This window comes from Porites lutea, chromosome 4 (assembly GCF_958299795.1).
Source record: "Porites lutea chromosome 4, jaPorLute2.1, whole genome shotgun sequence".
Taxonomy (NCBI): Eukaryota; Metazoa; Cnidaria; class Anthozoa; order Scleractinia; family Poritidae; genus Porites; species Porites lutea.
The window spans coordinates 2,355,347-2,368,051 of NC_133204.1; the positions used below are offsets into that span (position 1 = coordinate 2,355,347).

At 39.7% G+C, this 12,705-nt stretch overlaps 1 protein-coding gene across 1 annotated transcript in view; it reads left to right on the plus strand.

Annotated features, from left to right (window-relative positions):
• The window catches only part of LOC140933165 (uncharacterized), a 115,971-nt gene extending 104,347 nt beyond the window's left edge, over positions 1-11,624 (plus strand). The window contains exons 2-8 of the mRNA XM_073382680.1: positions 6,507-6,747; positions 6,997-7,291; positions 7,879-7,941; positions 8,101-8,198; positions 8,733-8,930; positions 9,132-9,540; positions 9,893-11,624. Of these exons, the coding sequence (XP_073238781.1) occupies positions 6,511-6,747; positions 6,997-7,291; positions 7,879-7,941; positions 8,101-8,198; positions 8,733-8,930; positions 9,132-9,540; positions 9,893-10,035 (1,443 nt within the window). The 5' untranslated portion in view covers positions 6,507-6,510 and the 3' untranslated portion in view covers positions 10,036-11,624. The remainder of the gene's footprint in view (positions 1-6,506; positions 6,748-6,996; positions 7,292-7,878; positions 7,942-8,100; positions 8,199-8,732; positions 8,931-9,131; positions 9,541-9,892) is intronic.
• Positions 11,625-12,705: the final 1,081 nt, after the last annotated feature.

The following is a 12,705-nucleotide window of genomic DNA, read 5'->3' on the forward strand; positions in this document are numbered from 1 at the left end:
AACAGCCAACAAAATTGTTTATACATTTCTTTGATGTTTCCAAAGTTATTTGTTCAATTGTACAACAACTGAAGGGTTGCATAGTCTGGCTGCCAACAGTACTTGATTTAAAAGTGTAAAGTGGTGGTCAGTTTTTCGGACACTTGCGCGTGTGATAAAAGCAATGACTATTAAGGAATTTGGAAAACATCAAAATCATACACCCTGCCAGTACACACGAACACTTCGTAGGTTTTAAACTTTGAACAACCTGGATAAATGATCTCGGAAGCGTTTTTTGTTTTGAGTGAAGAATCACAATAAAAAAAATCACGTTATTTCGTATGTATATTTTGGGGAAGGGTAGCTCTGAATCTTAATTGGGTACTACCCAGTAACACTCCGATGGTAAGACCGTTGAGGGGATAGAAGAATCCATCGAAAGGGTTACGCTGTAACTCTTGGTCAAGGATGTTAGGTAAGCAATTCGTTCTAAACCCTGTCTCCCCTTTTCAAATGCTTGCACAGGCTAACCAGCATTAAAAACTTACATTAGCAAACGCAACTAAGAAAATATTGCAAAGTTATTGGGGAAATGCTATCCAGGCAGGGCGGCCTTGTGAAGTGGTAGATGACGTAGCGCTATTTTCAAGTCTACAAACCTCTCCTTGAGTGTGAAGACTTAAGGCATGAGTTTCAGTTTCTAGTATCGAATATATACAATGAAAGAAACCTGGGGTTTAGAACGCTGACCTGTTCATCTCTCATTCCTTTACCAAAAGATATGTCAAAGTATATCAGACAATTTCAGTTCCTCCTTACAGCATGCTCGGCTACTCAAACAAGCTTTAAAATCTGACACCAAGAAGATATACCGCAGATACAGCAAGTTAGAAAGCTGGAATCAAACGTGTTTACCAATGGGTTAGGCCCTGACGTCTTCAAATTCACGTTAAAATGACACTGTTTAGGCAAAAGCATTAAGTTTACTTTTCCAGTAAATTCCGTCTTGCGGCCTTTGACAACGGACCAGGTTTCCCGTTTCTCGAAAGTCCCGGTAACTTTTCGGGCCCGAAATCAAATATTCAAATCGAAATATAAAGAATAAAAGCGCTGCTCCTGGCTAGCAAACTACTCCATTTTGTTTCATTAACTGATAGTTTTTTCATGTTAGATGCAAAACTATTAAAACCTCGATCTTTAATGTAAACGGAGACAGCTTACCGAGCCCGTTAATTATCGGGACTTTCGAGAAACAGGTCGGTGGGGCCCATTTGTCCAAAGTCCCTATAACTTTTCGGGCCCGAAATCAAATATTTAAACCGAAATAAAAGAAATAAGAGGAGCGCGGGTCCTGGCTGGCAAAATACTTCATTTTTTCATTAACTGATAGTTTTATCATGTTAGATGCAAAACTATTGAAATTTAATTTCTATCTTGCATGTAAACAACAACAGCTTTAGGGGCCCGTTAATTATCGGGACTTTCGAGAAGTTTCAGTCTCAAGAACGGTACCAAAGCGCACACTCAGAAAATGGCAAATGACCGAGAGTAAAACTGAAAAAAAACTATGTGGGTAAAGAAAGCAGTGGTAGCGTTAGGCCATAGTTGACAGGGGCACCCAACGACAGTTTCCTCTTAAATACATTGAAAACCCTTTTAATTTAGGCTATCTAAATCACTAAGTTCTGTGCGGCGCCATATAATTATAACAACTGTTCGGTCATCCACAGGGCAACTTGAGTAGTTTTTTCGATCGAAATTGCAAGTGCTTCAATATTATTTTTTTTGAGAATTTTGAAATTTTTTCTGATTCCTTCTCTATTACAAGTTTTGTATCCGAAAGTTTTAATTCCCTTTATATGGAGAAAACCTGTCTCGTGTAGGAGAGTCACCCTCCTAGCAGAGAGAAAAAAAAACATTGACCCAACCGGCCTTCTCGCATGCTCTAATTGTCTCGCCAAGGCTATGCGAGCCCTTTACCGATACGGATCGCATTTGATCTAGCAATCGGACCGAAATGTCTCCTTCCATTTGACAAAATTATTTTCCCTAGGACCAATGATCTGTATCCTGCTTACAAGCACGATAACCAAACTCGCGGTGGCTTTGGTTTGGTCTTTGCAACTGGAATGCACCTTCCACTGGGCACGTGGTTTTTCCGAAATTTCAAACAGGAATTTTTGTTCAATGGAAAGCGCGTAAAGTGCTTACGGAGAAACGTTGGCCCGGCTAGGAGGCTGATCCTACCATTACAAAAGGGTGACTGGACAAAGTGGGTCACCCTTCTGGCCGAGCAAACTTTTTGTAATTTAAACGGTTCGCCATGTTTTCAGTAAGTAAATGTGTGAAGCGTTGCCTTTTCCAGGGAAGCTTAGCCTGAGATCATGCCCTCTCCCTATTAAGGGAAGCACGGATAGGCGGGTGACCCTTCTCCTCGAGACAAATTTTCTTCATATAAGTGGGGCCTAAATTTTAATTCTTTACATTAATTTCAATTATTAATTATTATTATTATTATTATTATTAATTTCAATACAGTGGAACCCCGTTGATGCGACCAGCGTTGGGCCATAAAATCCTGGTCGTGATACCGAGGTGGTCGCATTTAAGAGGTCTTCAAAATAAAATGACTCGGAGATTTTCACGTCTGGGTGAAAGACTATGGGAGGTGAGCTGAGGCAAGAGGTGGTCGTATAAACGGGGTGGTCGCAAGGCGGGGTTCCTCTATATATAAACAGACTGAAACAAGAGTTTGACGATCGAATAACCATATTCAGATTAGAAAAAATATATATACTGAAAGAAAATTGCAGAATGTTTACGAACTGTTATCCAAAAAATTGGAACTTGCATATGTCAGAGGAAAGACAGCCGCCCGATAGGTAATAACGCGGTGAAATAGCTAGACATTGAAGCCTGAAGTCAATCAAAGGCACATACAAGGCAACGGGGGAAAGTTGACGTGAAAAACGATGTTTTTGGACTTATTTAGTATTGTATGGAAGCACACTTTAAGAAAACTTAGGAAAAAAACAAAAAAAGCATGATTTGAATTGTTAGTAGCATAATATGCTACTTCTGGCAAGAACATAAAAAAAACGGCGTCGCTCAAATGGTTAGATTGGGAAGCCTGTGAATACTGTCACGCAACACTTTTGACCAGACTTTTATATCCAAAGAGGCATCGGCAGCCCGAAAGTTTCACTATCAAAATCGCAGTTTTTGTGAGACCTAGAATTTTTAAATGGCAATGGATGTAAAAGTGCGACTGCGGAAAAGATAGGCCATGTTCTGTTTGAGGTTATTTTCACGCACCACGTTTCCTCGAGTTTTTGGATCTTCGGTTGATTAGCATGGGACAAGGCGCAATGCCAGTTGACAAGAACGGGAAAACGCATTTGAGGTAACAAAAATTATCGTTTTAGTACAAATGTCCTTAATACAAGTGCGATTGTGAGTTAAGTTTCGTTTGGAGAGCCCAGCCATCGTGACTTGTCGAGCAACAACCAACCGACTTTCTTGAAAAGTCTCATATTTCAAGCAAAATTTATTCAACTTCAGAAGGTTCGTGTGAAGTACAAATTTAATTACCCAGGCCAATTCTTACATATGTTTTAGCACAATGTTTACATAACAAATGACTTGAGTTTCAGGCAAAACCAAGGTGTAGCACATGCCTAAAATATAAAACGCAACTTTCAGCCTAAATTTAAATTTCGTTTAGTCGAAAAAGAACCCAAACTAAAATAACATTGTTTATCTTCCAGATTATCGTTGAGATAAGAATTCATCACCAAACGAGAAGTAGAGCCCTTTATAAATTGATTTATCGGGAAATATTTTACCCCGCTTTCTTCCTGTGTGCGTGCGAGGGAAGTTTTGAGACCGCCTCATTTTGCCTTAAATTTTGGTTGTTTTCAAGTCGCCGACCACGAAAATTGATTTTGTCGATTTTCTCCAAATCCAAGCGGCCTTTTGGAAAACAAACTACACCACGTTTAGTTACTTACTTATGCCTATCTATGGACAAGATATGAGCGAAAATGAGTTTTTGACTGTGGCCGCGAAATTTCGATTTTGCTCGATTTTTACAGACATTCGCTCTTAATACTTGAAAATGAGATCGATCAAGTGATTATATACCGCAGTTTTCAAGCAGTTTGTAGAGAGGGACGAAACAAATAACCTAAACAAAAACACTATTATATGAAAGACGAGCCCCCAATCACACCCCTGTCAGTCCCATGTATCTCTTTCTTGTATTTGTTCCGTTTCTACGGCACCTTTAATCTCTGGCTTAAGTCATGTTGCACTAAAATATTCGGGATCAGTATAGCAAAATGGCCCCCGATGAACAGATGAACAGGAAATTTGTTAGTGAATTATCGGGAGTTGCTCGAAACATCAGGGCTAAAATTACAATGTTTGACTATAGGGAAAGCGGGAATTCGAATCATCGGGTCGCTTCAGTTCACTGAAAAAAAGTAGAATGATTTGTTAGTATTTGAAGATTGAATTTCTGATCGACATCAAGTTTACATATTCGCCCGTCCGCCAGTTAAGTGAAAGTGAACGAGCGTATTTATAAAACGTTTAATGTCTTTATTGTCAAAATCATTTCTGTAATATTTTGAATTAATTCGTTTTATCATAAATTAAAGTAGGTTTTGGATACAATTCACAGCGAAAGCGCCACAAATGTACTAACTTTTTGGCTAGATTATATTTCGGTATACGTGTGACGCCTTCAAGTTTATTGTTTGTATCCGTTGTCATGTCAATATGTGACCCTCTACAGGATTTCAATGCTAAAGGTGAAAGCACGCGCACGACACGCTTTCACTTTAAAACAAAAGAATTTATTTTAACACGCTTTTGCACGCTTGCAATCTTGCCTCATTAGCAATTTCTTTTATTTCAGAGGACACGCTTGAGACAATTAAGCGTGAGCAAGTCGAACAAAAGAGCGTGTTAAAGTTTTCAAACAAAAGCTCCGAGCGAAAAAGCACAACACGCTTTCAGTGTGCGCAAAAGCACGCAAGGCGTGTTATCTATAAGTTAAATAAATTTCCTCTACAAAAAGGAACCGTAAATGATTATGAACGGCACCCTTTTTTGGTAACTATCGAGAAAGAAAAAGTTATACCTCAGCGATCGCAGCGATAGTATCTGACTGAAAAAACGTTGTCGCTTGAAAAGTATAAACAGTGAACGGTGTGACCTACTGGATTTATGAATAGAACTATATTAGCATTACAAAATCAAAGTTCTTTCCAGAAATGTTTACTGACGAAGCTGTGCAAAGTTTATCTTAACTTTCCTTAATTCGTCTCAGCATGGCTTAAAGAAATATATTAAACTAATTTATTCAACTTCATTTCACTGTGCATTACTGCTAATAAATATTTCGGTGGCATAACTATAGTTTTCAGGCGACATAACTTCAGCGCCTCGCACGGGATAGCAGGCCTCTTTGCGATTCTGGTCAACAGCCGACAGCCAGAGGAATTGTTTTACACTGATCTCGCGTTAATTCCAGGCTAGACCACCATTACGTCGTGATTTTCAAATGGCCACGGTTACGATCAAATTCCAAAACAGTCTGAATTGGTATATTTGATTCACTTCGACCAGTTATCAATGCTTATTAAATCCGCTGAAAACCCAAGCCATTTTTATCATTTTAGCAGTTTTAGTAATCAAGCGTGTTCAGCGTGTCTTACCAAAATTGCACGCTAACCGTGCCATAATTCGCACACTTACCGTGACATATGGCACGCTACAAAAAAACAAAAGGTCTAGCGTGTTAAATTTACCAAAACAAAGGCAGGTGTGTCCGTCTTTGTTTTTTCAATTTAATATGCGCATATCCGTGATCTACAGCACGCTAAGCGTGTCGTGCAAGCGTGTCGTGAGCGTGCTTTCACCTTTAGCATCAAATTCCTGTGGAGGGTCACATATAGTAAACAGAACATACCAGATTTTAACTCTTACGGAACAGAATAAAGATCTTGTTGAAAACTCTCTTTTAAAATGTATATTTCGCACTGAAATGTCGATAAATTACTTGACTGCGTCTGAAAAAATCCCTCACAACTTTCTCGCATTGACCTATTGATCTTATTCACTTTGTTGCACTCGCTCATACTTTGAAGACCATTATTGGTAACGCAAGACCACGTGAGCAAAAAAATGAATGAATAGATATATAAAGAGAGGTCCTGGCGACGAGAATTAGTATATCATTCAGCCTGAGGAAATGTTTAGCCCCATTCTCAGACGCTCCAGGTCGCTCAGTCGCTCTCCCTTCCTTAGAGCGTCGCTCGGAGAAACAACGACATATAACTACATTTTCTCTTCTTCTCTCAAGGCGCGAGGCGGCGAAACGTTGGCGTGAGATTTTGCGCGAGGCGTGTCTCCTCTGAGTTCCACTCAACGTTTTCACCCTCGGTAGAACTTTCTGATCGTGCGTTTTTGATCTAGGCAAAAATAAAGGCATTTTTTTTCTCAATATATGTTTTTAGGATCATGATGGGAGTAGAGTTAGACACCATGATAACACACTCCCATCGAGTCAACCTGCCCGCAGAATTTTATCTACAGTCAAATGCCTTGGGTGTACCTAACCTGTCGTGGACGAGCATTCCTCAATACCCTCTTTCTGGTCCTTATGTGGCGATTCAAAACCGTCTGGAGATTGTGAAAGTTCCCGATATGGAAATTTGGAGCTGTGCCATGTCTCCAACAGCAGCTGGCTTTGATGTTGTAAGTCATGTGTGATAGCAAGCATATTTCAATGTAGAGTTCTTTGCTTATTTCACTTTGTTCTTGTTGTTGTTGTTTGGGGAGGTTCAACTAGCTTAAGGTTCGTGAAATCAGGATTTTTCTGTAGTTCGAAACAGCGGCCTCCAACTCCGAACATGTACCACGATGCAGTTATGAATTTGCTCGTCCGACCGAGAGTAAAATGGGCCTAAACGATTGATGGTCTCGTTGTTATTATCTTCTTGCTAGAATAATGGAACTTATGTCCTGAAACTCCACATTTCACCAAGTGCATTTATCTTCACTGAAGCTGATGATTACAATTCTCGTCATCTACGCGGTTCTACAGGAGTTGTTACCCTTCTACTTCCTTCTACAAGACCTCAGATTTTTACGCACACCGTGCAGCTTTATTCAGTTGAAGGAGCTCAACACTCCCTTGTGTCTTGCCTGGAGCGAAAGATCCACGTTCCTGGACCTTGGCTGGAAGAGTACCAGGAAGGCCCTGCAATTGAACATCCCATTAGGAAGATCAGACCTCAAGGTTAATGCTAGTGTGAAAATGTGTGTTTTCAAACAGTGGGGTTTTGAGGTTGTAAACTAGGATAGATGAGTGAAGTTGATGCAAGAGTACCAAATACCTGATTTGAGAAACCAACCTGTCGAGATTGGCATGCTTTAGAAATTAGTGGGGTAGAGTTGAGTTTGATTATATGTACAGCGCGTCGATTGCACGATTCTACAACCACGCACAAAAAAAAATCAGAAAGCGGGATGTGCGACATTACAATTGCTACCAGCTAGCGTATAACGGACGTTCAACGGGATAAGGAAGGAAATTAGGGAAAGCGATTATTAATTCCTCTTTTAATCAACTGAACATTTCAAAGACCTTGATTCTTTTAGTCTTTGTTAGGTAGATGTAACTTCTGCAGCAACGACCCATATAAGGGAATCCTGATTCCAGAATCCGGGAAATGTTTGCTTATGGAATCCGGAATCTGGGAATTTTACCTTGTCAAATCCGGTATCCAAGGCTTTGGAATCCAGAATCCAAGACAGTCTTGGATTCCATTACATGGGGCTAGCTATTTTTAGTTGTATGATATTTTAAGTGGTTCATGTTGCCAGGTGTGTGGGCCAGTAACAAGGGAATGGATGTTGTCAAGTGGTTTCAGCGCCAAGCAGATGATGGTAAGTAACAGTCATATTTTTCTGTTCGAGCAAAAAGGCACCTCAACCTCGTTTCTACATTGTAGATTCCTATCCTACTCTTGCCTATAGAAGGGTCACTGGCAACGAGGTTGAAAACGCCTGCTTTGAAGGCTTACGAAAAAATTTTATTTCTCCAAGGAAAGCGAGAAATCTTCATGGAGAATTTAAAAGAGCTTGACAAGTTCGCTGACAAACATCCGAAGTTCACAGATTTGATCCCACTGCTATTATATGAGGTGTGTATTTTTATAATTATCGTGTTACTTTGAGCAGCCATGATATCTAACCTACTTTCATGTAGTCTATTTTGTTTGAAGATCCCGCATTGTTCGGCTGACACATTGTAAAGCCCAAGTAAAGTAAAAGTTGACCTCAATTTTAAATGCTATCACAGCTACCCAAAAGTGGCATATCCTACAATAATTTTATTACCTTGAAGAGCTAACCACGTAATAGTGGAATCGTTCCAAAAATATTGTCACACATCTAAAACAGTTGCAGTCTCACCCCCTCTCCCCTATTCCCTTGAACCACACCAAACCCCAGTTCTTCAAAAGGTGGATAGCAGTATCCGATGGATAAATGTATATCCAGTGGATAACGCGGGCAATTGATTTCCCAAATACTTATCCGCTGGATAGTGATTTATCCGAGGGATGGTGTGCTTCTAAATATCATCCGGTACTAGACCGCCAGTGACCTCTCCTGTCAGTGTAGCAACTTTGACGGGGTTATATCACCGTAACTCCATTTTCTTTCCTTCTTTTTAGCTGGCCCTACTGGACTTACACGAGAACCGCATCGAAGAGGCAAAGACGCACGCAAAGAACGCACTGCTCATATCGCGGACATATCACTCGACCAATCACTGTTATCTGCTAGCTAAACTGAAATACGTAGAGTCAGCGCTTGCCCGTAGGGAAGGGCAATATGAAAAGGCTGAGGAATTACTCCACGATTCCGTAGAGGTGAGAATCGAAAGAAAATAATTTGATGCGTAGCTAGGTGCAAATCTTTCGAAGATCCTCTTGAATACTGGAATACTGGGCTAAACCCCAAAATTAAATAGTATTCTGGTATAACGTGTTTTGCTAAACTTACAGTCTCCTGCACTACTAATATCCGTCATGCGATGAGTTATTAATTAATTTCTTTCCTTTACTTTTTAGCTGCTACTACCATGTGCTGCAGGTGAAGAAACAGCAGAAAACAGATATTTCTTGGCCTCGTTTTATGTAGAGAAATCCGCTAGAGTTGGAATCTCTGAAAATGAGGAGACCATTGCAGAGAACTGCTTCCAGGATATCGAACGCCATTTAGACGCTGAAAGCCGCCCCATAACTAATCGTTTTCAAATAAGAGCTAAAAACAGACGGCTCGCTTTCTATGTCAAGTCTTCGAGACATGTGAAAAATCTTGATTTCCAGCAATCGGTGCCTGAGGAACAAGTGGCCAAAGCATCTCATTTGATTAGGGAAATTGAAGAGGGACTTTTGTCATTTTATCTAAAGAAAGCACTTCTAAGCTTCGACATCGTCAAGACTGATTTCTTCATAAGGACAAAGAACTTTGATCAAGGTACTTAATTTACAGATTCAAAGTCGACAGTCATTTTCGCAAGAAAAAACTCTGATTATATGAAACCATTGGTTAATTTCTGAGCGATCTCATTGATAACATAAAAATAACACAACTTTCCTTAGCACTTTTACTGGTCGACACCAGCCTCAGTAGTTTATATAACAGTCCTGCCGGTCGAATAAAACAACCCCTAAATAACTAAGAAAACAAACAAACAAACAAATAAACAAAGCTATTAAAACTGCACCAAAATTGAAATAAGTGCAAAGAATGTCGCTTAAAATTACATTAACCCCTTATTTGAGGTATAATTATATTACACTGAATCAAACTTTTCCCTCTCCATCAGGAATTGAACCATCAAGGGAGGCCCTCAGAATTGCCCGAGAAAAACAATGGAAAGAATATGAAGACGTTGCTAAACAAAGATTGGAGCTGTGTGCATGTCGCTGGCTAGAAGGACAGCACGGGGAAATTCCTTGTACCTTGTAAATGAAGACAACGATTCCGCCGTATTTTAATTAAGGTTTAAGCATATTAGATTAGAGCCAAAAAATGAAACTAGAAGGCTGGTCTTCAATTGTTTCTCATTGGTTCAAACAATCAGAACCAAGAAAAAGACCTCGATAATAATAATCATTATTATATGGCTAAGTCTGTTTTCGCCGTGCGATAGGTCAATTTGCGGTCGGTACGTTCCTATACGGACCAAAATTTCAAAAGCAAATGCTCATTTCGCAGCTCTAAATCTCTTCATCTCGAAAAAAAAAAGGTTTGAAGAAGGTTATGAAACGTCTGTCAAGCATGAGGACTTGGATACTCCAACATTTTAACCTGTGCTTATTTGTGAACGAAGCCGGCGATGAAGAAAGCGAATCGTAATCTTATCGAATTAAGAAGACGCTTCCAGAGACCAACGAAAGATGGAAGCGACTTCGAGCCAGACACAATGTCCAGTTTTCAAAGGACTCCAGCGTCACGTCGGCCAGCGAATACTTACAGTGCTCTTAGTTTTGACCGAATAAACTATTTCAATATGTCGCATTTGCTGCCTCGTACCCAGACGTCTCTCTCTCGATGAAAATGTGCGCGCAAAGGAAGGCGCAAAGGAGACAACGGGCGAGGCGTCGCTTCGCCTGCCTTTAGTACCCTTGCCATGGTCCCTTGCGGTTCATCACCAGTCGCTCGCCTCTACCTTGCGAAAAACGAAGCGCTTGAGGAGTAGGATAGCGCATTTGCATTTTGATTTAAATTTACTTTCAATGGAAAATTTAGCCTTTTTATAATGTGCTATTAATTCTATGACCCAATTAAAACTTTCTTTTTCTGACGCCTGTTAAATGAATGTCAAATCACTTGTCCTGCGGCTTGTTTCCGTTCTCCCAAACAGGAAGCCATATAATAGACATCTTATTAGCCTCGATTTTTCGGTCCGCACTTTAAATTAAGGACCGAGTTTTTTTTTTTTCTAATTAAATTTTCCATCGATTTTCGCGCTTAGGGCCAAAAATCGATGGAAAGAAGCACGGTCCGTAATTGAAAGTACGAATCGAAGACTCGGTTAATAAGAGGTATTTATTCCAAGTTTTCAAAAGAGAGATTATTTAAATCTGTCAATTTAATGGTATAATACGGGTATATCAAACAGGGGCGTTAAGCTTGTATACAGGGCACACACAGAGGGAAATTTTGTCTGTAGTGTTGGAGGTATACACCCCTAGAAATCTTTTGATGCAACAGTTCTCGGAAATGCTATTTCAAGGTTTGTTTTTGGCTATGGATACATTAAGATGTAATTATCGCGGTGAATGGCGCATATTTAATGTCAAGTATTTATTGAAATAACTAGTATGCGTTTCAGCAAAGTTCGCTTATTCAGAATAAAAAGCCATCTAGCATTGATATTCAGCGGTACAAACTGCTGATTGTCCATAAAGAGAGAGACTTTTAGATAGCTAAGCCCTTCTTAGAGTGACTTCACTTGACCCGTTAAACAGAGACCAACAACTAGTGCAAAATTAGCTACAAGTGAACAAAATAAAACGATGAAATTAGTGCATTAATAGTGCGTAATATCCTACTACCTAGCTACTTCACGGGTAAAATTATACAAGTAAAATCACTTCTAGTTAGTTGTTACACAGCAACTATTCTAATTTTCCTTTATTTTTTTGTGTCTCGCTTCATTTGTCAGTTTGGTATTTCTTTGTGATTCTTTGGCGTTTCATTGGCCTCTTCTCTACCAAGTCGATGCTTTTTAAAAGATCGACTTGGTCGAGTGATCGGACCAGAAAAAACTGGCCACCAGCTATCTAACGGCATCCCGAAACCGATCTGACCGATTCCCTTCAAAAACCGTTATTAATCTAACTTAAATGATAGAAATGTCGATACCACAACACTAGTCACTCGCTTAACATCGCTTAATGGTAAGTCAAAGTAAAGAAACAAATAATGTCACAATAATAATAATGACATTTAAGTCCATAGGTTGTTGTATTTACTTCGGGCAGCCCCAAGATGTACTCCCCAACCCCCTTCACCCCTTCTCCACCCTCATTGGAGACCAATGATGTATCAACAGTTTGAGCCTAAAAAGAAGGAAATTAGGGAAGCATAAAGACTGTTTTTCCAAATCTAAAATTCAGGAAAATCGGTCTTTTTCATTATGACGGCCGATTTTAAGAGAGACATGTTTTCTAAATATTATTAACGCCTTTTATATTTTTTTACGCTGGGCAAATGGAAAATTGGGCTTTGTATAGTAACAGAACCCGTTTTAACTTTAAAGAGTGGTGAACGGGAACAATAAATTTCTTTAGGTTTGAAAACTACTTGTTGATGCTATGCTTGAAAATGGCACATCTTGGGCGACTGAGTGATTGCTTCGAGCGGCAAGTTAGGGACTGAATAACATTGGCTAAATCACAACTAAGAATAAATTTTAAAAAACCATTCATTCGTAAGATGGTTCAGAATAGCCGCGAGTTTTAATCTGAGCAGGGCTTTGCAATTGCGTTCATGCCTCATTTTCTTTTGACTGCTACGAACACTGACCACTATCGGTTTTTCTGGGCGGAAGGCCGATTCGTGTAAAAATGGGTTTAAAAAATATTCAGAACCCTGTGCGAGCCAACTTTTCATACATTTCCTTACAAAGCG